This window comes from Neodiprion lecontei, chromosome 3, assembly GCF_021901455.1.
Source record: "Neodiprion lecontei isolate iyNeoLeco1 chromosome 3, iyNeoLeco1.1, whole genome shotgun sequence".
NCBI classification, from domain to species: Eukaryota; Metazoa; Arthropoda; class Insecta; order Hymenoptera; family Diprionidae; genus Neodiprion; species Neodiprion lecontei.
Window position 1 is genome coordinate 11,799,949 of NC_060262.1, and position 25,993 is coordinate 11,825,941.

General features: G+C 40.6%; 1 protein-coding gene across 1 annotated transcript in view; it reads right to left on the reverse strand.

The window, feature by feature from the left end:
* Positions 1–579: 579 nt before the first annotated feature.
* The window catches only part of LOC107226905 (sodium-dependent dopamine transporter), a 429,903-nt gene continuing 404,489 nt past the window's right edge, over positions 580–25,993 (reverse strand). The window contains exons 9-13 of the mRNA XM_046733912.1: positions 20,099–20,336; positions 19,883–20,011; positions 18,812–19,012; positions 9,559–9,726; positions 580–8,807 (exon numbers count right to left, since the gene is read on the reverse strand). Of these exons, the coding sequence (XP_046589868.1) occupies positions 8,583–8,807; positions 9,559–9,726; positions 18,812–19,012; positions 19,883–20,011; positions 20,099–20,336 (961 nt within the window). The 3' untranslated portion in view covers positions 580–8,582. The remainder of the gene's footprint in view (positions 8,808–9,558; positions 9,727–18,811; positions 19,013–19,882; positions 20,012–20,098; positions 20,337–25,993) is intronic.

A 25,993-nucleotide genomic window follows, 5' to 3' on the forward strand; every position in this document is an offset into this window, starting at 1 on the left:
GCAAGTTAATGTAATCACAAGGAATCGATTCCCACTTAGTTTGTTGATTTCCAAATGATTTGAGATGTTCGAAATGTGATTTTCTGGTCTTTTTTCTATTTACCTCACCGTTCAGAAACAAGAGTCCGGATGGATGTGGGCCTGACCAAATGGAAAGGTTGAAGTATATGGAAGGCCGTGTGCCATTTCATCACATTTGATCACATGCAGACTTGGTGTAACTGAATATCACAACCTGTAGGTGATTCCGCAAAGGGAACACTGTCTTGCATCTCCTTCAGCCCTGAAATTCTTAGCTAGGTGACGCGATGGTACAGTCACTGTGTCAGCGTCTGTGCCGTCCAGAGCCAAATTAGCCAGCCCCTTACTAGTACCCGCTCAAAATTCCTACTAGGGATTATACCTATTTTCATGCGATAACGTTATTAACATTGAGAGCTGTGAGGTTATTCGGCTAAGTAGATACATATATACGGAGGTTATAATTATTAACACATAAATTATCATCATACAAATTGCGCTCGGGACTAGATGAAAATTGCTTAACCAATATGACTCTTCAAAAAGTACAGACTGATGGACGTTAAAGCATGTTTTATAGTACATCATAATACAGTGTTTCGTTTATCAATACGGATACATGCATTTTATTATTCGTACACTACTACTACAGTATGCATCACTTCCAAACTTTTCACTATCATAGATCAACAAGGCCTAAACTGCCACCTATGGCTGTGGCAGCAGTTCAAACGCGATGTACAAAATATGGATTTTATTATCATTAACAACTACTACTCAGATTGAGTGTTAGCATGTGCTTTTACAGGGGCATCAGGTTATAAAATAAAAGGGACAATTATTACTTTCTGAGCTATTGTACCCACATGTAAAAACCACATTCGCACTACGTTCTCTGTTCAATGTCCATGTCGACTTACAGGTCATACTTAAGTAATACTTGCAGAAATAGAGGTTCAATTTACAGTACATACAGCTTTCGTTGTTTTATTTCTACGGCTGTTAATTCATTTTGTGTTGTAAATAATTCTATGCGACAAGCGTAATGTTAGATCAATGAAGTCTTTAAATTATTTGACCAACACAGGTATGTACGAGGAACTCAGTAATATTTGATTATGAATTATGAGTATAGAATTTGACGCGGTAAATTTACAGCACGCTGGCATTGGAATGACAGTGACATTTGCCGTTGAGGTTGTACAATTGTATCTTTATTATACATGTATGTTTTCAGAAGCCATTTTCTACGTAAGCAGTGATATTTGTTGCTCCCGGCCATTCAAAAATGCTTCGAATTTACGTCGTTTTAGTATACGATTTTGTTTCATAATTATTTTTATACTAGTTTGGTTTAGTTTTTTTGTTTATAGCAAAAAAACTTGTCACCAAAATTTTAGATAACAGCATTGCTTAACTATACACTCTTATTACAAGTTATAAGAAAGCTCATTATTAGCGTGACTAGCGCCGATGATTCGTATATTATCTTTTATATCAAAATACGAATGATCTATTTAGGAAAAGCTTACAGAGTCCAAGTTACTAAAAGTACGTACTATCATTACACTCAGTAAAACACGGATACATTTTTTCGAAGAAGATTGAAGTATGTTTTTCTGTATTCTCTGCCATCTTTTATCACATAATGTGAGGACTTTTTATTTATGATTATTTTTTGTCGATTAGGAATTTGAGTTTTTTGTGCTACGTACAGCATTGAGTCCTCGTATGATTGTTCAGTGATTACAGCAATATATTCAAGAAACGAACACAGAAACAAGATCATAACAGTAACATATCGAGTTTGTATAGCCACTAATCGCTATGGTCCTGCAAAATGTATTAAAATATCTAAAATCACCTATTTTCTGTGACTTACAATCCTTCATATCATAAATTATTCAACCTTTTCAACGCATTACCTACTATGAGTAAGTGATACGACCACGATCTGTTCTATTTTATGTAATAACATTTGGATTTTGAGCCACTACTTTCTGAAAAAATTTCACTGATCATTTAACAAAAAGTATAAGTAGGACAGAAGCCCAAAAATTATTGTAGAATTTTTCAGATAAAAAAGTTCAACTTCTGAAGCCGCTATCTTATTCCGATTACGAATAATTATAAGAACAATATACCGAGTAACGGAATGATTAATATTTTCAGGGATAAATTATTTACGCATTAGATGGTTGAATTACGTAAGTATTAGAATTCTGATCTGACATGTTTTTTTTCAATAATGTCTTTGACTGATGATGTAATAAATACATAAGAATGCGGTACATTAAATTTCTAAACCACGTTGTGAATAAAAATCAGGCCCTCCAGGTAAGCAAGGCTTTGGTATTACTATATGGAAAGACTCTATACTATTCAAAAAAAATCCGACTTGACTTGTAACTGATTGTGCAATTTACACATTTTTGAAGCAATTCGATTCAGAAATACCTCCTACATATGTGCTTATGTTTTCGTTTTTGCATTTATTGATTTATTTACCTCAATTGGCAAACGTACAACTCAGAATGACGTATAATAATACTTTTACCGTTAAAATACCGCCCCTTCACTATTTTTGGAGCTCCATGCTTGGTTTTCCTCTGTTTCAATAGGTGCATCTTACTATACCTAGATAAAAACTTAGCAAAACGTGACGCCACAAAACTATGCTGAGTGCCACAAGTCACGTTCAATCTATTTTCATCTGAAATAATGTTATCACCCAGGCAGCTCTAAAATCGAAAGCCACTCCATATAAGGCGACAAAGCAACGCATAGACTGCAAAAAATGCTGTGTGGATGTCTATAGAATATTTTTTGGTATCAATATAACACTATTGAATGTCAATTTAATACTACCTGTCCTCAATCTGATAATATATGAGGTTCAAGTTCTGAATCGACCACAAAAATAGTTGTCTACACCGGTCACTTGTGGTCAATTTTAGAACCTCCAATTTTGCACAGTGCGTAGTACAAAAACTCATTTTCAAGGAAGACTTATTAAAATTGTTGTTCAGACGTTTGTTCATAGAAACAGCCAGCATCGCGAAGAAGAATTTCGTTTGTTAAATTATTACGACGCTCCGTCGTAATTTTTTATTCACACAAACTTTGGCTTTGGCATATCGGAAGAAGACTCAAGCGGAACTAGAAGTGTTATATCACCATTTCAACATCATCCATAGTACATACTATATTAAAACTAAAATATAAAAGTCCACATAACATCGAAGTAATCTACTTCAAAACTAAAGCTTACACAGATGGAATAGCTTACTTCCAGAACTTCCCAAGGCAACACACATTTTGTGAAAATTTTTCAAATACATCTTGAAAGGATGCTATAATCAGACTCTATCGATCGAAGAAAATCACTTATCTTGCCAATTATCAGAGCCTCGTATGCATTACTAACGTGAAAATGCCGTCAAAGGCGCAATTATACGTGCTATGTAGAAAAAAGTATACGAAAAATTTTTCATTTCATGGTAGAATAACGACAGAAAAAGTATTTCAGTAGAACGACATTTTTTTGGATATGTATAATCGGGCATGTAGAATTGAGCTAAATGCGACCGATACATCAATAGGGCTTATTCACTCTGCCCAATCAACGTATATCGTGATAAAAGGATCGAAAAATAACTGTTTTGTGATTTCATTACCGATTTTTGACACTCCAATAAATAGCTCTTCTTGATTCTTTCGCTTATATATCACCATGCAAGACCGGAAAAAAAGAGATCCTTTTAATCCAGTATAAGATAGCCGGTATACTGATTTTTTAAATCGTTCGCCACCGACATTCACGACTAATCGTCATTTTTTATGTAGAGAAAAGAAAGAATAGAATTAAATATAGTCCTAATGCTTAAGTACCGAATATGAATCTCGGTAAAATAAGAGTGTTATGTATTAAAAATTTTTCTGAAATATTTTCGTGCTGTCAGGGTTAAATCTAGGGATTTGTGTACTTAACATAATAAGTTCTTTCTCAATTCCTTATAATATCCACTTTTTCATTACCTATGTTTATTGAATTTATACATTAATTTCTGAGCTCCAATATTTGTGTATTATTATTATACGTACATTCTCACTGAACCAAAGATTTCAGTTCTTTCGCCGTATTTTCATCGTTTTGGAGAATTCAAATATGGTGAAATTTTACAAAGTACGTCTGTACAAACTCCGAGAATAGGAGCAGCTCAGTTGATGAAGAGGCACCGCCCGGCAGCTAATGGGACGACGGATCAGGCAGACCACATCAAGTAATGTCATTATCGATATCGCAATGAAGTCTTCATGAGTTTGGTATTGGCGGCACATTGCAACTAATTGTAAAATATCCTTTGCGACAACAAGAAGTGTTTGAATACTGGTGCCTGTGATTTTAGATAAAACAGTTTAAACTGAAAGCCGTCTTGTTAGATATAAAAATAATGTCAGTATTTTCTGAAGAAATCGGTTGTACTTGATGAAAGCAATATTCTACTGCAGATTCGACATCGCTCAGTACCACTTCGTATTATTACTATCGGACCAGTAGACTATATCACATATTCTGAAATGGTAATTGACAGTGTCGACGAATACACAGATATGCTACTTATTTACATTAATATCAATGTTCAAGTTGCAGCTGGCTGGCCTGGAAGCGTTAATTGATCAACTAAGCTATATACTGAGAGAATTTCTTATAAGTTCGCACTCGGTCATCGCCGACTCGGCACCACTCAAGTTCTTCGTCTGTTTCTCGCAGGCTGCCAATCCCATCTTTGATTTTAAACTGTTAAAGGCCGTAAAATAATTACATCGACGACGACGACGATTTTCATTCGTTAACGACTTTGATGTGTTATTTCACTTATGGAGCATTCCCTGTCAAAACAAAAACGACTACGATTATGTTTTCATTTTATTTATGGGGCATTCCTTGTCAATAAATAATCGTCGTCGTTGTCGATACAACCATTTTATTGCTTTTGACAGTTTAAAATTAAAGACGGGATGGCCAGCCTGCGAGAAACAGACGAAGAAGTTGAGTGGTGCCGAGTCAGCGGTGACCTAGTGTGAACTTTCAAGATATTCTCTAGGTATATTATGTAGTAACGTAAACGGTGTATTGATGGTGGGTCTTTCGTATTGCACATATTATAATGGTGAAAGAGACGAAAGCACGGCGGAAGTTTCTTTATGCGCATGCATCGACTAACGCGAGATCCAGTATTGAAGTCGACATTTTTGAAGACTGAACGTCGATCAAGGAGCGGGCTCTAAATCTCACATATATGCGCGTACTATGATTGGTTACTCACAATCAGAAGCAAACGCTAACGATACCTGAGACCCCATAATCATTGATAAGCGTGTTTTGGCCATAGACTTATAGAGATTAATTGCGCGGTCTTACGGGGCCGCTGATGTACAAACCTGTGTATGACGGCACACGGCACACTGCATTTCGTGTGATCTGGGCTTTATTATGGTTTCAACTCGTTACACAAACTGCGCAGTCTATCTCTGTCCGTATATGGTTTTTGGACGCAAGTTGGGGTGCCCAAGTGGGGTTGCTCGTAACCCGCGATTATCGCTAGAGCTTCGTGAAGGTTTACAAGATTGATATAGAAAGGTGACAGGCACACAGGCTTACTATTTGTGTTGAATGAGTATATTTTATCGAAAGCGTTTCGACATTCGATGTACGTGTAATGTTCTCTTGTCTTGTTTCCATTCCCCTCTTATCTTGTTCTCGAAGTATATATTGGTATTTTTTGTGAAATCCGCCGCCCAGCAGCCAACCGATAGGTAACCGAAGTTACACTTGCGATCTGCATCGCTACGTCTGTAAGGACTCAGCTTTACGTAACTTGATTTTTATAGTTGACGTGGACTCTGTCAGTCAGATGGGGTTTTTATCAGTCAAATTTTTAGAATTGGGTACACAGATGGCAAATTGAGATTCGGGTACCTATATGCGAGCGCTGAGCTACGAATTTTACAAAAAACTCCGAATATACGAAGAGAATGTCGAAGTGCTGAGGTAGTGAGCAAATCGTATTTTACACTGTTTTTATCTTCAGAATGATGAAATCGGTTCGAATTATGGTAAATGATAGTATTCATAATTGTGCTTGTAAAACTAACCAAAAATACTAGTAATATGCATGTAGCTTTGAGGTTATAGACTAAGGATATCTGAATTCCATATTCCGGTACATTTGACTATTGTTTTTCGAAATCTTTTCAATCACAATCAAGCACAATAGCAATTGAACACTATTATTTTCAAAAGTTCAAAACAATATCGTTACCAGAAAAAGGAATTTAACTGTAAAATAACATTTATTCATTTGGTTGACACTTTGATATCCCCTGGTAGTTTTTCAACACAGCTTGAAGAAAACATAACATTCCTATCCCTCAGTTGGCTCCAAAAAATTGAAAAACGAACCGTAAAAGTGCAACTCTTCATTCCCGTAAGAAATGGTGACTGCGATCACACTTGGTTTATGACTTGACTAACATTAATTTTTAGAATTTTCGAATCACTGTTATTTCCAAGTCAACTGAATATTTAAAAACTACTAAAAGATATGTTCGTCATAAATAGTTTTTCAGTCAATAGTTGAATAGAATGTAAAAGGTCCCTGATGCGGTATCTCGTACGACTACAGTGAACAGTCTTATTCATTATATTAATTATCATCAAGTTCGTCAATCAGCGGCCTTGAGGCATCAGAGCTTATAAGATTTTGTTCAACTATTACGGTCAATATACTTTGAAGTCTTGTGAAATTTAGATTCGAAAAATGTTTACCAAATTTGAATATTGCAATGGGAGACACAACGTCCTTACAGGCAGTAGTTTCAAATGAAATGAAGAGTAACTATTTTACAGACCTATTTTTAAAATGATAAGCCGAAGCTAACATGAATGGCGGAATGACCTCAAGTTGTGTTTGATTCCCTATCACGGGCAATATTATACCTACATATTGTGTATTAAAAAATTCATCGATCCGCTAGATACTTACGTATGTAAGTATCTTTGCTATTATAAGTCAAAGTCATTGATTTGTCACTTTGCTGCCTTTCGAGATTAAAGGTTGAAATGAATGAATGCATAACTAAAGAATTCATATGTGTGTGTACCTACGGTCATGGAACTGTTCCCCATTGAAGACCATGACTAATTTCCCATCAACAAAGTATTAAAGTAAAAAATACGCGTTCTGTATTAAGCATGAAACTGCATTATCATTCTGTATATAAAATTACAATACTGGTATTGTTGTACTTGACTGTGTAATAGTACACAAATAAGGAAAAACTGTTTGAAATTGAATTGTTGATGCCATTTGTCGTCACACTCGACTGCAAAGGGGCTATTCAACGTTGTGTATGCCATTGATAGATTCACTTTATTGGTCATGTACGCTAAAATAAAACGCGAAAATAAGAAAGGATCGATACAAGCACTTTTGGCAACTCATTTTCATTTATGGGATTTGCATTGAGTTTCATTGTGATATGGATCATAAAAAAAAAGTGAACGGAATAAACTTATCGTTCGAGTTAAATATAGTCAAGTTTAATATGCTGCATGCAGAATTTCTCATAGGCTATAGATAAAGTGATCTGAAGTTGTCCAGGCCAATCCGATTTACCTTTACAACTCAGCACCTCCGATTTTGCCAACTCTGAATATAATGCACTTCATGGGAAAGCTTGGGATTTTTTCACTTAACCGGCGCTCAATGGTAAGTGGATCGTGGAAAGCGGAAAATTTGTAGCGAGCGCATGCATCAAACTTTTTATTTCCTTATTTTTCAGGAATAGGACCATTTACGCACGCTCCACAATCTTCGAGAATCAAACTTTCCAAGTAGATGCTGCAAAAAATATAAAAATTTACACCCAAGAAACCGTTGAATAGAACCTGAGAAATTCAAAAAACTATACTTCATTCCTTGTTTTGTAGTTAATATAATGAAACCGTAACTAATATCCTTAAAAAGCCGTAAATTCGAAAGACAAACAAATCTATCTGGACGTGAGCCATATGAATATGCAGTTATCTTTTAAAGACTTTTGTAACCTGTTCAACCGCGAAAACTATTTTTTAGTCAGAATATAAAAGCCATAGCGTGAATAACCGATTGTCAAGGGATCCCCACTTGTGGTCGCCAGCTTTAGCTGCGTTATTGAAAAAAAATCTTCTCTTAAAATTCAATGTTTCTCGAACTGATGAACACCTTGAAACAAAGTCATTTATCCATTTTAAATAGACAGGTACAATTTTTGGTACATGGTCAACAGTAGCATTGAATAGCCGTTTGAAACCCAAAACTCCGATCACATCACCAATTTCGATAATTTCACGATAGTTCATTTGCATTTCACGAATCGAGACCGATGCCTTGCACTTTAGGTCTTGTTTCTTTGTTTTTAGGTAGTTATATCTCGATCGATGATCGGACTGTACGTTAACCTTAACAAAGATACACTTTAAACTTAGAGCCGGTGAAAACGACAACGCTATCGTCCTATACGGGTTGTGGCGGCGGATCCCCTTTGGAGGATTTGCAGGATGAAATTATGACTTCGGTCTGCTCTTTTGTTAGATCTGCTTGACTATTGGAATTGGACGTTGGTAGCTCTCCTTGGGACAAACGACCGTTAGAACTTCGTCGGACCGATCCATTGGTTGTGGCCGTGGTCAACTGTTTCCGCTGCGTATCTTTCCATGGCGTTGTGAGTATCTTCATTCTCTGTTACCAGTGAAGCATTTCAGTAGATTTGAAAAATAAATATAACAATGTAGAATAATTATACCGAACAATGATCTAACCTAATTTTATAACACGATAACCTTGTGAATATTAAACTTATTATTCTTAGGGTCGTCGTAGTAACTTCACGTCTGCTGTCGACTCAGACAGGTAGGAAATTAAAACATATCCGGAGTTATTTATAGATTCGCCTGCATTATCTTAAAATTCGGACCTTGTCTATTTGAATAGTTTGAATATGTCCCACCAAATGAGTGAGATGCCCCGCGATTTGCACGCTCTAGGTACCTTCTGTGGGGTACACAAGCACATCTGATTTCACATTTTTTGTTACTCTCTAGAAAGATATTACATATACCGTATTCGAAAAAGAGATTTTCAAAATTCTCAAATTGAAAAATCTCCGTAACTGCTGGAAAAATAATACCTCATTGGTAACTACTTTACACTTCGAGGTTTGAAAAACTGTTAATCAAGATTCTACTGAAGTTGTAGCTGGTGATATCAAACCCTTCTGGTATCATTGTTTCGTAAATGATGTATGAGAAAATTTAAGAAATATCAATGTTTTATGAAATTTTTTTTTTCAATCCTTTCGAATTTTGTGACATTGGTAATAAAACAACCGGTATTTACAAATCATAAAGAATCATAATAAAATTGCTGGGCCAAAGCCTAAACCAGAGACAGTTTTACTGAAAATTGATGTAAATTGAAATCCACGCAATACCTCACGAAATGTTCCTGGAGTAGTAAGAAGCTTGTAAGCACCAACTGCAGGGATCATGACTATCGACGAGCAAGCGATTAACCAGCCCAAGACGTTCGCCCATAGTGGATAAACATAGTCCTCGTAGGTTAAGGGTTCATAGCCCATTAGTCCATAGACGATAATGAACTGAAATGGTTTCACTGGTAAGTTATATTATAAATTAGGGCACTACGATTAATTGAAGTTCACGATAACCAACTCATTGGACAGTTGCAGACGTAGCTGAAACTAGCAGCGGGCGCTAGCAGCGAAGTGTCCCCCGGCCAGGGCCGAGACAGTCATCGAGCACCCCGCGCATACCTCGAATTGTAAAGGTCATAACTACAAGCATTTTTTTCTAAATTTACACTCAATTCACTCTTTACCTTGCACAATTGATGAAGCGAGTAATCGTCGAGAGACGCGCCCTCTCGTAATTGTTATTAATTTTTGAAGCTTAATAAATGTTGTTTTATGGTATCATTGACGTCAGCAAAGAGCGATTTTTTTCAAATTTATACTCAATTCACTCTTTACCTTGGATGATTGATGAAGCGAGTAACCGTCGTGAGACGCGCCCTCCAGTAGTTGTTATTAATATTTTAAGCTTAATAAATGTTGTTTTATGGTATCATTGACGTTAGCAAAGAGCGATTTTTTTCAAATTCATACTCAATTCACTCTTCACCTTGGACCATCGATGAAACGAGTAATCGCCGTGAGATGCGCCCTTTCATAATTGTTAATAGTTTTTTGAGATTAGTATGTTGTTTTATACTCTCAATTGACGATAGCAAAAAGGTTTTTTTTTCAGTTTATACTTGATTCATTGTTTACTTTGGACAGTTAATTGAGCGAGTTATTGCCGTGATACCTGCCCTCTCATAATTGTTAATAATATTTCAAGCTTTATATATGTTATTTTAACACAAATAATCGCCGTGAGACCCTCTAGTAGATGTTATTAACTTTTTGAGCCTAATCCATGTGGTTTTATTGACCCGTCGTCGATAGCAAAAAAGCGTTTCAGTTTATGTAGCTACAAACCCAAGAATAATTTTAAAATTGCAGTGAATTCCCAAAATAATTAATTTGCTGCAAAAAAAAAAAAAAATGCGCGTTTCATATGGAACGATGTATCCGTATTTTGTCGAGCTCTGAAAAAATTGGGACCTGTCACTCTTCTCCTGCCCACTCCTCTCCCCACGACTTCTACTCGTTCCCTCTTTCCCCGTACGAACGTCAACACGTCGGACTTGAGTCTCGCCGCCGCATAATACGAGCGCCTCCAACTAGCGACCATCCAAGCGTCATATGTATCGATGTATTCATGCTTCTGCTGGCTCTCAACAATGGGAACCCGTCTCTCTCTCTCTCTCTCTCTCTCTCTCTCTCTCTCTCTCTCTCTCTCTCTCTCTCTCTCTCTCTCTCTCTCTCTCTCTCTCTCTCTCTCTCTCTCTCTCTCTCTCTCTCTCTCTCTCTCTCTCTCTCTCGTACGCGCGCGCACTCTCTTGCTCACGCTGTCTCTTCCGCTCATACTAACGCAAACTTGTAATAAGTGAATGCTCCCAACTCTCATCGTTAATACGGAACGTCTCCATCCCTACTGCTGTACGTGACCGCTTATTGCGCGTCCTTATGCCTACTGGACTACCATGGAAGTGTAGACACTACGAGCAGACCTCGATTCTATGGTACATTGCGATTCGTTTTTTGCACGATCCGTTACCATTCCGAATCTCTGCTGTATATAGAGATCTATTTATCTTACGTTTTTGTATGACACACAGATCGTTATGCATTGATGCAAAAATTTCCACCTCAATCCTAGCAGCTTTTGTACCCTCTCGTTGATTGCAGCTACTCATTTTGATACGTAGATATTAAGTAGATATAGTTCTCGTTTCAGTTTTGTTCTGTTTCTCTCTCTTGCTTATTACATAAGTAAACCTTTCATACAATGGGCATGAAACATGGGGACCAAACGTAAATCTATTGTAACCTCGGAAATGATAGCGGAAGCGATTGTAAAGTTGCATCCTTTTGATCTTCCTAACGACGTCGTAACCGATGAGTTGTTTGACTTTTTAAAAAACCAGTCATGGCGAAGCTCTGGTTGCACATGGGAGTAGATTTGCAAAGCTATTTTCCCGGACAAAGACCCAAGGTCGGTAAAGTCTTACGTACCACGGACGTACAAGATGTTTTTACGACACGCCGACAATATTCGCGCTTTAACGATTGTTGAAATCAATAATTTTCCACGATCGCCTAACGGCAAAGACGAGGTTCCATATGTACCCATCAGGATCCAGTCGCCGGTTGGCGACTCTTGGATGCCCGACTCTTGCCAGACACGGATATCACGATGTCAAAATAATCCAAGCTAAAACAATAATTCCGGTTTGGATGATATTGATCCAATTTCGAGCGTCCATAATGAAAGGGGAACAACCGGGAATGTAAGCGATTCTACGAACTCAAGTGAGGAATCGTTTCTCGATCCAGATGTTAGAGCAGATAGTTTTCCTCCACTGTGAAACACAGGTGATCCTCGAACCTGTTCTAGCGCGGTTTTATCGCCAATCGCCGACTTGTTGAACCCCGACTCCCGTCAGTCTCTGATATCGCATCGTGCAGACTCGTGTCAAGTAACGGAAAATAAAATTTTGCTTCCTCGCCATTGGAATGAGGAAATCTCGAGCTCGGATACCTGTGAATTGCGACACTCAAGTCAAGAATTGGCTCCTGATTCTTCGACGCTAGACAATGGCCAAATCTTGACGGCTCCAGGAGAGATGTCTGTAACCGTACCGTCGACATTTTGGCAAACATTTTGGGCAGCGAAATTGAAGTTACAGAAAGGATGGACTGACGCGTTGTACGACTTGGTCAAGCCAATGATGGTCTACAATTTGTGTTTTCGCTGGCACAAATGCACCCCTCCACCATCGACAGTAACATTTCAAACGTATGCCGTTCGCACGTTTTCGACTTGTACGACTTACAAATTCTCAACAACTGAGCCAATAGGTCCGCCGTTTGTTGATGTATGCTTAAAAATAGTCCCGGCCGGCCCCGTGCACGATACAGCAGGGGAGACCCACCGTCGATTTGTAACGGGCGAAAAACGCTTGTCTGTTTCGGAAGAGCTGGTAGCAAATGCTCCCAGCACCGTGAAACAGATCAAGTTCATAGCAGCTGATGAACGCCTTTTAGATGCAGGAAATCTAAATGACGCTTACAGCCTAAGTTTGTTGCAAAAGATGTCGAGCGAAAACAATTGTCTAGATGACCTGGATCGTGATTATTATATGTTTATGCACTGTAACGTGGCTGTTCGGTTAGGCCTGCCCGTTACAAGAGACTCCCTGAACCCTGGGCGAGATCCCGGAATCAGGGTTTAGAAAATCGAGTCGCGAAATAATCTTAGAGAGCGCCAGAACTGGAGTCACGCATCCGGGCTTCGACAGGGACGAAATAGCGAATTACGAATAAGATATTGCAGGTTTTTGTATTTATTTTTTTTTTTTGAGTACACCGGCCACAAGCCAGCGACCAACTCCGACGCCGAAGATATTGCGAGACAAGGCGAAACCGCGGAGATCTCGCGGGAAGGATACCGAGGCTGCGGAGGAGGAGACAATGCAGATCCCTGCAGCGCGGGAATCCAAGGCGGAAGCGATTCCCGCTGGCGGCCGGCGCGCCGCAGCCTCCCCGCTCACCCCGCCTACACCCGACCGTGGCAACCGCGAGGGACCAGCTAGCGACGAGGGAGCACCACCCCGCCCAACCCCAGGACCGCGTAGAGCTGCGCGGAAGACGACATCGCGATCTAGCGCTAAGTTCTGCGCCACGTCGCGACGACAGGTGCGCGTCAAGTTGCGCAATCTCCGAAATCGATGACAGATCGATTGTTGCGCATTCTTAGGGGGATGACGTCACGAAGGATTAGCGTGACGAGATCGGCGTTGCGACCATTCGAGATCACTCTAGATCTGGCGTTTACAGAGGACGGGTGAACAAATCGATTGTGCGTTGTTTTTTTCATTGTGACAAATTTGCGGAAAATGGCAGCAAGAGACCACGAGGGAGTGGGCCCGTTTGTCTCGTGGATGTGGAGCGGTAAGCGCTGTTAACCTTCTTGCGAGAGAATCTCGGGAGATCATTAGTAAAGGCTTGCCGAGGACGGATAGCCAGTGAGGATTGGCGTTAGCGACTGTACACGAGATTCTTTAGCCGATACATTTGCTTGGTGACCGTAGCCTGAGTTGCGCGTAAGGGAGTAGCGTTGATTTCGGGGGATCCAGGAGATCAAGTCGAGTCACGGGTTGAGCCGAGACATTATTGCCTCGAGTTTGAGTGTGACTGAAATCCGTTACACGGGGTCATTTTACTTTATCCGATACACCCTCCATTCTTCTGTAGGTCGCGAGCAGTCTCACGGGGAGCATTCGAATTCGCGACCGCGTCCCGCCGTCGCAGAGAAAGTGAAGCCCGGGTGCGCGCTAATAAAAATATTCGTTCCTAGAGGAGGGTCGTGGGTGCCGCGACGAGCCTCGTTTCAGTTTAGTTTTTTTCTTTTGGCATAATCAGTTAGTATTAAGTTGGCGATTAGCGCCGTTCTGTAGAGGACGATCGCGAGCAGCGCGTCGCGTCCGATTTTGCTTTTGGTTTCTTTTTGTGTGTAAATGAGCGGTCACGAGTAGTATAGTGACTAGCGCACGTAGGCCGTAGAGGTCTTCGGGATCCCTTCATATTTTTTTTCCTTTTTTTTCTTGATTGATTATTTTGTTTGCTCGTTCTTCTTTTTCTTTTTTGTAAGCTAAGCGCTCGCGTTTGGGATCGCGAGGACAAGCTTCCGCAGTATTGTTATTATTTTTAATTTTTTTTTGTATTATCGCTATTTGGAAATATATTGTTTAATTTTCTTGCTGCTTTGTGAAATAACTTGTCGGCGTACGTGTGGCGTATCTCTCTCTACCCAAAAATTACCCCTCCCCTCTCTGCGGTACTGAGCTACCGAGCATATGGTCGCGGTATATCGTATTACCGATTTCGAGGCGTGTTGACCACGCCAGGCGCCCAACAAATTTCGCGGTATTATTGCAGGTTCAGGGGACATCGTGGACGCCCAATTATTGTGCACGCGGTAAGTTCTCGGTCATTTTCTCCGAGTGACCGAGGAGCGGGAAAAGTCCACGTCACAGCACAAATTATTCAAAGAGACGAAGGAGACGTGGAAAGGAACACACATAAAGGGTTATATTCAGCAGTAATCAGTAGAACCGTTGTGTATCGTTCTTTTCACTGAGAAACAGTTGCGGGTACTACTGAACTTAGAACCGGGTACGATGTGTTCTCATCTCGATGTCACGGGCTCTGTCACCATTTCGCCACCCAACGTAACAAAAAAAATATTTTATTATTCTTTAATCGTGCTTGGGAATGGGAACGCTGGTCAATTTCCTGTGGCAGAATTCATTTCTAGTGTCCACATTGCTCTCAACATAAGCCACTTCCTAAGGATGGTGGCCTTATCGTTGAAGATGTTGAGCACCCGAGCACCGGCCATCGACAAAGTGGAGACAGATTTCAGCTTGGGACTCATGAATTCGGTTATGGACGGTTTCAACGGTATTTCGCTCGTCGAGTTCATGAACCGCTCATATACTGATATGACTGAGAAAACAAATTCGATTTCCTCGCTCGCGGTTCTGCATATTTGTTCCTGGCACATGCTGCATACGGTACTGAGAAAGTGCAAAACAATTTGCCACACAAAGGCTCAGTATCGCGTAGCAGGAATGGCAATGACGAAATTGATCCCCAGTAACGATTTGGACTCTGCTCGAAAGATATTTATTTGTATCGTCAAAGTTTTTGGTTTCGAGACGATGGTACGAGATTTTAAGGAAAGCATCGATTTTCTTTTCGAGGAATCAGAGATCGAGGAAATTTTCGTCACAAAGGAGGAAAAGAAGGACGCAAAGTTCATGCTACCGGACGATAATCTCGAATATGCCGTAGCAACATCGAGTAAATCGCCCTTTTTTCAATTTGTCGACAGGATTTATCAATCTGTGATTGACGAGAAAGAGGAACTATACACATCCGAGGATAACGACGTGTACTGTTAAGAATTCCTTGACTACCTGCTCAAGTACATTTTGTCATACTACTCGTTTTCTCTGCCGCACATTTGACGAATTTCGGAATAACTCGTTATTCGATCAGTTAAGAGTTGGTACAGGACGTTTAAACATCTCTGGCTCAAAGGCAAACGATTGACCGTTCTGAGACGCGTTCAAAAAATGAAATTGATTTTAGATGGTCGAATACGAGAGAGATCGTTTACCACGAGAACGAGTCGACAAAAACGAGAGAAGAATCGAGGACGTTCTGCGCTGGCTTACAAAGAACCGAGCGAGCAATGGTTCGATAGAAAAAAAACAAAAAAAAGAACACCATTGTTTCTCAAAGGCCCTAAACCGGTTAAAAAACTAATTGTGCAGAGTCCTAGCTGCGACGAGAAGCCATCAGGATGTAACGAGTGAGCAATTTTCAGATTCCCCGATCGTATTGGACAATACAGCTCCCGCCTTGTTTCACGAGAAATGAGCTCGATCCATATCGCCGAAATTTGAGTCTCCTGATGACGAGGAGTATACCAATCAAGAGAATATATTTTGTGCGGATACTGATCAAACGCATTCAGAAATTCGGAATCTCTGCGTGGAACAAATCGTCTAATCTGAAGATTTCTTCTCAAATGATATCTCGTGGCCTCTCGGTTTTCTAGACCTTAAGAAAAAAATTGCGGGATTTAAATTGGTCGAGCAGAATTTTCGGAAGCTTGACTGTGATGAGTGGTTCAATGATGACATCATGAACGCGTTTTTCCCAACGATAACGAGCGAGGCACGAGATAGGGGTGCATCGATATTGTCTTTCGACATTTTTTGTACCCAGAGAATAATTCTGACGGGCAAAATGAGCCGCGGATTTCAGAGGTGAGTGGAGAGGACTTCTGTCCTTGACTACGAGGTTTGGCTATTGCCCGTGATCAATAATGATCATTGGACGCTCCTTATCGTCGATTTCCGAGAAAACCTCTGTTTATACCTTGACTCTCTCCATGGCCGTCCACCGCAAGTGCTGCTCAATGGTTACATTTTGGTAATCGTGTCACGAGCGCCGCATATTTACTCAAGACTATCTTACCGATTATATCCATTATTATTATCTCTAGAAACAAGGAAGCATAGTTTTAGTTAGTCTATATAAAATATTTTATTATAACCAGTTCGTGGAGTAACCGAGCGCAACGGCGTAGTTGGACGGCCAGCAACGTCAGCGTCTTCGCGCCCGCCAGATCCCGGGTGTAATCAACACCGGGATGAGGCGAGCGCGAAATCACGCACTTCGAGGATGACTGTCGCGAGGCGAGCCTTTGTCTGGAATTGTGTATTTAGCGAAAACGCCGAATTGTAAATTCAGCGAAAACTCGCTCGCCGCCCGACGTTCCAAGGGGTGTCGGACGAGCGAGCGAAGGCAGTCCCCGTTAGAGACAGCTAAGAACGACATCTACGGAACCCGGGCTCCTTCAGAGCTGCTGTGTGAAGAGTATCAGACTTAGAATCACCGACGATTAGAGCGAGAACACCTCTAATTCTACAAGCGGTATTCCAAAGCATCTCGCGTCGCGGCGTCAGTCTTTGAAGCTAGTAATAAGTGTTGAACCTCGAGCCACGAACTCCTTAGAGAAGTGTAGTGATAAGCGTATGTGAGTGTTACCATTGAGTATAATCGTGTGAGAGCGTGAGCCATTCGGACTATAACCACCGAAAAGTGAGTAGTAGAATGAGTGGAAACAACTAGATTAAGAACATATTGTAAGCTTCCTTGTTTCGAACCTTTTATGCTTTTTAGTTTTGAGCCATTAAACATTTTTACTTGGCTTTCCATCAAAATATTGGTACGATAAATTGAAATCTTCCAAACCTATTCCCAGGGAACGCCCTGTAGAGGACGTTCACCTCCCAACCCACCTAAAAATTAAATATAAACCTCTGTGAGATCTTAGAGGGTTGAAGCCGTCGCGTGCGAGACCGCTCCGCACGTGACAATCGACCAAGAAATGAGAGCATACGGAAAATTGACCGACTGGAAAAATTGGCGGTTGTACTGCCCACGTGATATTCCGAACCAGAACGTAACCAGTGATGGACGAAGAATTGCGACTGGAGATTGTGGAGTATATGTATGCACGTGGGGGTACGTAATTTGTACTGGTTGGTCAACTCCATTTTCCAGCAACGATATGCCATCTATCAGAAAAAGTATCGCACGATATACAATAATGAGAGCCAAGGAGACAACCGATTTTCAGGAGAGGCAATCAGAATATACGGGCTATCTAGTCGATAGTGATGATGCGATTCAATCGAGGTATCGTCGTGTGAGCTTCCCAATAAAAACCCGAATATTGCTTCGACCACCGATCACATATTCTAGCACGCTAGCATACTGCGCCCAACTTTCCGCGTAATAAACGTAGAGCTTTGGCGTCTGGTGCAATCGAGGAAACAGGCATAGGGTTTGATGACTGAATGGGGACTGAAAGAAAAATCATCACATAACGCATAATATCTATAAAAGTTACCAAACAAGTTCAAAAAATACCAAAAGAAAAACTTAAAAACGAAAAAAATATATAAAATTACAAAAAAAAAACATAAAAACGAAAAAAAATATAAAAACACAAAGAAAAAAAAAATGGAGCCGGAACTCCGCCACGTCCACGTCGTCTGCTCCGGGTAACGCAAAGAACGGTAGAACATTAGTCGGATGACCGTAACCAATTGTCCAAGGTAAAGAGGGAATTGAGTATAAATTTGAAAAAAATCGCTCTTTGCTAACGTCAATGATATCATAAAACAACATTTATTAAGCTTAAAAAATTGATAACAATAACGGGAGAGCGCGTCTCACGATGATTACTCGCTTCATCAATTGTCCAAGGTAAAGAGTGAATTGAGTATAAATTTTAAAAAATTTGCTCGTAGTTATGACCTTTACGATTCGAGGTATGCGCGGGGTGCTCGAGGACTGTCTCGGCCCTGGCTGGGGGACACGTAGTTTCAGCTACGTCAGTCGCGGTATATAAATGCATACAAACACAATATTTCGGTTAAAAGCGAATTATCGAAACGATGGAATGTTGCTTTACCATAAGAAAAATTGGCGCAATGAACTTCCAGCAGACGCGCCAGTAAATTCCTGGTGCAAACCCAATCATATCTTTAATATCAGCGCAGAAGCGATCCGTTCCGTAAATCCAGCTGACGGCTATTGTCTCTGCTAGAACAGCAATCAGCATGGAGTAACCTGCTGCGTACCGATCAAGCAGGTGAAAAAAATAAAAACCACCCTGAAATCAAGAAAACATGTATCTCATTTTTTATATTGCAAACACGAAAATTTCTTTTATTTTCTTCAAAAATTCCAATGCTTATATTCAAAAATTTTTTCCACCCTTTTCTGGAATTTCTCACTTTATCAAGAAATCTCACTGAAATTTTGGGAAAGTCTTTCCTTTTCATCATAATGTTCCAACATAATATGTGATGTATACGAGCTATAGCTCTTCATAAAATTTACTGCAAATGACTGAAAATTATTTTTATCACTTCTAAGAAACCTGACATCTTTCTACAATCATTATGAGCAACCGACATATAATTGAAGATTAAATTCTTTGAATAAAATTATCTGTTTTTCTTCAGGAATGTTTAAATTTACACAACTTTTCCATAACTTTCCAAACCTTGTTCAAACTTCGTACTTTTAGACAGAGATAGCAGTGGTGCGTGGTATAAATATTTCACTAGCAAGCATCACGTCAACTCAGTCATGCAGTTGCTACTGTACAGTAGCTATATCTTGAATGCTCTAGCCATGATCACAAGTATATAAATTGCATAGTCCTGCTAAAGAGTTATTGGATTGGGATGGCTTAGTAATCCAATATCATCGTACGATTTGCGTACATAAGTATCCAATGTTTTTATGGACACTATGAGAACTGAGACGAATTAGAGCCTGTAAAATATTTCGGAAAAATTGCAACTTCCGAGATGAGAGACACTATTATCGAATTGTTCTTTATATAGTTCAAATATTTATAGTACCAGAAAACTTCAAATTCGTTTTGCTTTGGCCAGTTTTGAAAGTTTCTACTCGGTAGATTTCTGAGAAGTTTTGGACAGTCATTTAACGATATATTTTCATCAATACTCACCTGAGAACAAGAGGCTAAACCAACAAGGAAGTAGAGGCTGAATAAACAAGCAACGAATATCTCTCTGTGGTTCCCGATTAGCGGGAATTCATCACTAAGAGCAGTAATTATCGCTTCGGAACCTCCAAACTGTAATCAAAACCAGAACCGTCAGACTCCTAATCATGGAGAATGGTGTGCATGGAGAATATGGCAGCATTCACCCGGATTACGTACAGAACTATCCAAGCCCAGGGTCAGTAGCATCATAAAGAATATCAGAGCCCAGAAGATCGATCCTGGCATTGTAGCAATGGCTGCTGGATATACTATGAAGACTAGGCCAGGACCTTCCGTTGCAACATCCTGGATAGATCTTCCACTGGCATGGGCCATATAGCCAAGCACGGAAAATATTACGAAGCCAGCAACGAAGGATGTAACGCTGTTAATGACACTCGTCAGCAAAGCGTCCCTGAAACATTGAGATTAGGAACACACATTGAAGGTTTTCAAGGTTTTTTCTTAGCCCAGAATAATATTGACTGTCAACAACAAACTGTTGTGAATTTATTTCTACTGAATCGCACCCTACCTAATTCATACAATATTGTTATGCAAGCTTCAAAAAGGTGTATCTTGTCAGAAATTGGGGAGTACTTCAAGAGACATTCACGGTAGATGGTGTTTTTTTACTTTTATATCTCGCATTTATTTGTGACTATTTCGGCAAAATAGCGAAGCATAAGTTTAAACGAAAGTATTTCGCGCTAATCACATTCTCATTTCACTCGCTATTTGAAATAATTCTCACTTATGTACTGTAACGTGGCATTTTTACTGCGCGTTCCACACGGCTCCCCGAACTCTAGACGGACCATAAACTTAGGGAGCACGCGGAGCAGACCGCGGCTCATTTCGAAAAAGAGCGCCAGGACAACAGTCACGCATCCGAGACTCTAAGAGGGGACCATCCTCGGTTTAGCGAATAAGACTTTTCAGGATTTTTGTTTATTTTTTTTGGGTGGCGAGTAAATGCGGCTTCAGACAGGGGATCGGCAGCAAATCCGAACGACGTTACTGGATGGCAATCGCGGCGGATCGCGACGAAAGGAGGGCCGCGCACGAGGCTACGGAGAGAGCGTCAACGGAGAGCTCTGCCGCGAGGGAACCCAAGGCGGACGAGATTCCCGTTGGTGGCCGGCGAGCCGTAGCCCCCCCCCCCCCCCCCCCCCCCTCCGTCACCCAACTGACGACAGGTACCCTCGCGAAGTCGTCACCACGCCACTGCCAAGCTACGGGGTACCCGAGACTGGCCAGCCAATCAACACCCCGCGACAGCGGAATTCAACGATAGCGATACGCTAGATTGTAAGAATTGCGTAACGAGAACCCCAATTCGATCGGGAAAATTTTGACTATGGATGGCGCCTATGTTCGGGGCATGTTCGAATTGCGGCTCCGATTTGCAGGACTCGCCACTTGAGTCCTGGCGACGTTACGTAGTGGGTGGTAATAGTATCGAGTCAGAGTTAAGAAAAAAAAAGGAAAATCGCGTGCAATGGCAGAAACTGGAGTCGGGGAATTCCTCGGGTGGCTGCGGAGCGGTAAGCGCTTGTAATTCTTTGCGGGCATATTTCGAGCGCAAGTTAAATTGGTACACTGATAAACGGTCGGCCCACGTAATCTTGGAGTTAGAGTAGCGCTCGAAATCTGTTTGCCGATCTCCTTGATGATGACCGTAGCCTGAGTTTTCGCGATAACGCGTAGAGTCAAGTGGATCCCTGTAAAGTCTCGCGTAGAGTCACGGTTTCGAGTGGGGAACAATTTCGGTTCGAAATTGAGTGCGGCCAAATTCCGCTGCACGGGGTCTCGTCGAGTTTGCATACGTAAAAAGGGTCACCTCTCGGGGGGGGGTCGCGTGTTACCGTGCGTAGATGCTTGATTTAGCGGGAAGGGTTGTGAACTTTGGGGAAATAGGGACTACGACTGGAGCTCGGATGCGTCATAATACGCTACACACTCGCCCGATCAGAAAAGCTTCCTGGAGTTATTAATTTGGTCGCGATTAGTGCGTCGAGTGACGTCTTTTTGATTTAGTTTACGAATTTTCGTGCATCAGTAAGGTGGCGACTAGCGCCCGTAGAAATAAGATATCAGCTAGATTTAATCACGATTGCGATTAGCGCGTCGAGTATGATCTAGATCACGTTTTTGTTTAGCGGTTTATAATTAAGTGACGAGTAGCGTCGTAGTCGAGGACAATCACGGGCAGCGCATCGAGTCCGATTTTGTTTTTGGTTTTTGCGAGTTAGGGTATTATTCAGACGGCGACTAGCGCACGTAGGCCGTAGAGGTCTCCTAGATTTATTCACCTTTTTTTTTATTATTTGGTTTGTTTCTCCCTTTCTTATTTCTTTTGGATTAAATTTAAACCTTTGTATTTGGAATCGCGAAGGACGACTTGCGCAGTCGTATGATTATTTTTATTTTTATTTTTTTTTTGTGATATCGCTGACGAGAAATATATTATTGGAATTTTATAGTGATTTGGCCACATCACGCGTTGGCTTACTTGTGTTGCAATTCTCTCTACCCAAAAATTACCCCTCCCCTCTCCGCGGTACTGAGCTACCGAGCATATGGTCGCGGTATATCGTATTACCGATTTCGAGGCGTGTTGACCACGCCAGGCGCCCAAAAAATTTCGCGGTCTTATTGCAGGTTCAGGGGACATCGTGGACGCCAAATTATTGTGCACGCGGTAAGTTCTCGGTCATTTTCTCCGAGTGACCGAGGTGCAGAAAAATCCACGTCACAGTACTCACACTCGCATGCGATGTTTACCTATCCGTCTCTACTTCAAATTTAGCCGCTTGCCTCTGTTGCGACTCACAATCAGAACAAATCAGCTCTGTATCTCATGTCCTATTCTCTACTGTTGCGAAATCATATATGTATATCATCCATGTGTATTCTCGCCTTGTCAGTTGTCGTTCTGTTCTCAAACGATACAGATCGCATCACTTTTGTATCTTTCTCGAATAAAGTAACTTTTATTAGTAATCAAACATCGATCATCATACCGCGTCCTCGCTATAGTCATTCACCAATAATTCGTAGATCCCACATCAACGATCCAGTCTCCATTGTTATCTCTCCATACAGTTACCTTTGACCTAATTATATTTCATATGTAGTCCTCAATACAAATTATGTATACATTTTTTTTCTATTATAAAATAAAAATATAATTAGTACTTCATTACTGTCTGGAACCCAAATTATAATTGTAGTTTGTGATTTGTGATCGTCAAATTACAATTTTACTCGTCACTGCTCATAAAGTACCTTGATATATCAAAGAAAAACTGAACTGTTTTGATGCATGAGCAGAACAACATCCCAACTCAGCAGTTGCGTGGAAGCCATCGTATCTGAAATTTGATTCAAATACATCACATTTCAGTATTTGGTTCAGAAATATCGTCGATCAGAATTCAGTTTGGCCCACCACCAGGCAACTCAACAAGAAAAAGTGCGTTGGACAGGTCCAAAAACGCGTCGGTATAGGCCTTAGAAATTTTGAGAAAAATATCACACGATTTAAAGAATAAGGTCAATTGTCAGGTGAATTAAGAACAAGTTTACAATTCGTTATGGTATCACGGTGAGACAATTTCGGAATAATGGTTCTGGAAACAAGATAAATTATTATGATCACCGTTTTTCGTATGATGTAAACTAACGGGCCCCCGATTCAAAGCGGTCGTCGAAGTGAGTGAAGGCTAAGGATGCAATGTAAAATTACCATCGTAAAGTCAGTCCTTATCTCAACATTTCTGAGGCCATTGAATATTTGATGTGATAGAATTCCAATAATTATTTCTCAGAATTCAGTTGTGATTCAGCCTAAGAATACCAATTGTAAATGTCAAACGCAATTTAAGAATTATCGGAACACATCAGTAAAACTTTATTACTTTTTGATTTGCTTTAAATTTTGAGCTTACGTTTAGTAAAGCTACGAAAGTCAAGTGGTTTGTACCAAGTTTCAATTAATAATGTTTCCATATTCGTCCAAATATCACGTACGTTAGCGTCAAAAAGTGGTGTTTTTCGGAAAGCTGCTTGCACGCGCATAGATTGATTCTATATAATTGTGAGATTGAAAGCACATGTCAGTCGGAATTCGGGGTAATGCTAGCAACAACAATTTTCGGCCTCTCGTAGTACAGAGATTAAATTAATCACGCCAGGATAAGTGACAACCAGCCTGTAGAAATTCTGCGTTTATATGACTGTAATATAAAGCCCTAATATACGGAGTTACTATGTCTATGTGTGGCATGTATAATAGAGGCTTTGAGCCCACGTCTATATACTCACATGTGTGTGTGTGTGTTGTATGAAAGTTTTTCACTCAATGTACTCTGCTAGTAGCACAAAAAGCCAACATCCCAACTATCCTATTATTACTTCCAACGAAACCAGGCTGGTCAATGCCACTATGGAATCAGGAAGTAGTATCTCTTTTACAAATGCGATAAATGCACAAGCTGCGCTAAGGAGCAGCTTATATACATTGTAACGTGGCATTTCGGTTAGGCCTGCCCGTTACAAGGTACTCCCTGAACCCTGGGCGGAATCCAGGAATAAGGGTTTCGGAAATCGAGTCGCGAAATAAACTTTGAGTGTCGTTAATAACATTGAGGTTGCGGATCATGATGGATGTCCACCGTCACGAGGGAGTAGGCAGCTTCGCATTCTGGATGTGGAGCGGTAAGCGCTGCTAATATTCTTGCGAGAGAATTTCGAGAAATATTAAATAAAGGCTTGCCGAGGAACGGATACCCATCGAGGATTTGCGTTAACGAAAGTACTCGAAATTCTTTAGCCGATAAATCTGCTTGGTGACCGTAGCCTGAGTTGCGCGTACTGACGTAGAGCCACTGTTGAGTGACCGAGAAGGTCGAGTAGAGTCCCGCGTTTGAGTCGCGGCAAGACTACTGTAATTTGAGTGCAACCAAATTCCGTTGCACGGGGTCACGTCAGATCAGTAGGATACATTCTCATTTCTCGTGTAGGTCGCGAGCTCTCGAAAGGGGAGCGTTCGAACTCGCGAACCGTGTCCCGACGTCGCGGAGAAAGTTGGGCTCGGGTGCATGTTAGTAAGAGTATTCTTTTGTGGAGGATAGTCGCGGGTGACGCGACGAGCCTCTCTTCCGTTTGGACTTTGGTATTATCAGTTAGTATTAAGGTGGCGATCAGCGCCCGTAGACATAAGCAATTTTATTTCTTTCGCTTGATTTATTACCGATCGCGGACAGCGTCGGCCAAGAAGTCGGTTCCGTTTCCGTCGAGGAGTTCATTATTAAGTTGGCGATTAGCGCCATTCTGTAGAGGACGATCGCGAGCAGCGTGTCGGGTCCTATTTTGTTTTTGGTTTTTGTAAATTAGCGGTTATTATTAAGACAGCGACTAGCGCACGTAGGCCGTAGAGGTCTTCTAGATTTAGTAAACATTTTTTTGTTCTTTCTTTTTTTGTTAAACCTAAGTTTTTAATTTTGAATCGCGCCTAGTGACTTATGGGTTATCATTTCGCTGTATTTGTAATTGGAATCGCGAAGAACTACTTTCGCAGTATTATTATTTTTATTTTTGTATTATCGCTGCCTAGAAATATATTATTGGAATTTTCCACTAACTTGGCCAAACCACGTGTTGGCGTACGTGTGCTGTATCTCTCTCTACCCAAAAATTACCCCTCCCATCACCGCGGTACTGAGCTATCGAGTATATGGTCGCGGTATATCGCATTACCGATTTCGAGGCGTATTGATCACGCCAGGCGCCCAACAAATTTAGCGATCTTGTTTTAGGTCCAGGATACCTCGCGGACGCCGATTTATTGTGCACGCGGTAAGTTCTCGGTCATTTGCTCCGAGTGACCGAAGGGCGAGAAAAATCCACGTCACAAAACAAAAATTTGTATTTATATATGTAGTTTAATAAGTTTGTATTTTCAATAGAATATCTTTTGTTTTAAATGTCTTCTACCTTCATTCAGATTAAGTGAAGCTATGATTCATGAATTTATCTATAAATTGTATTTTTAATATTTGAAATGAA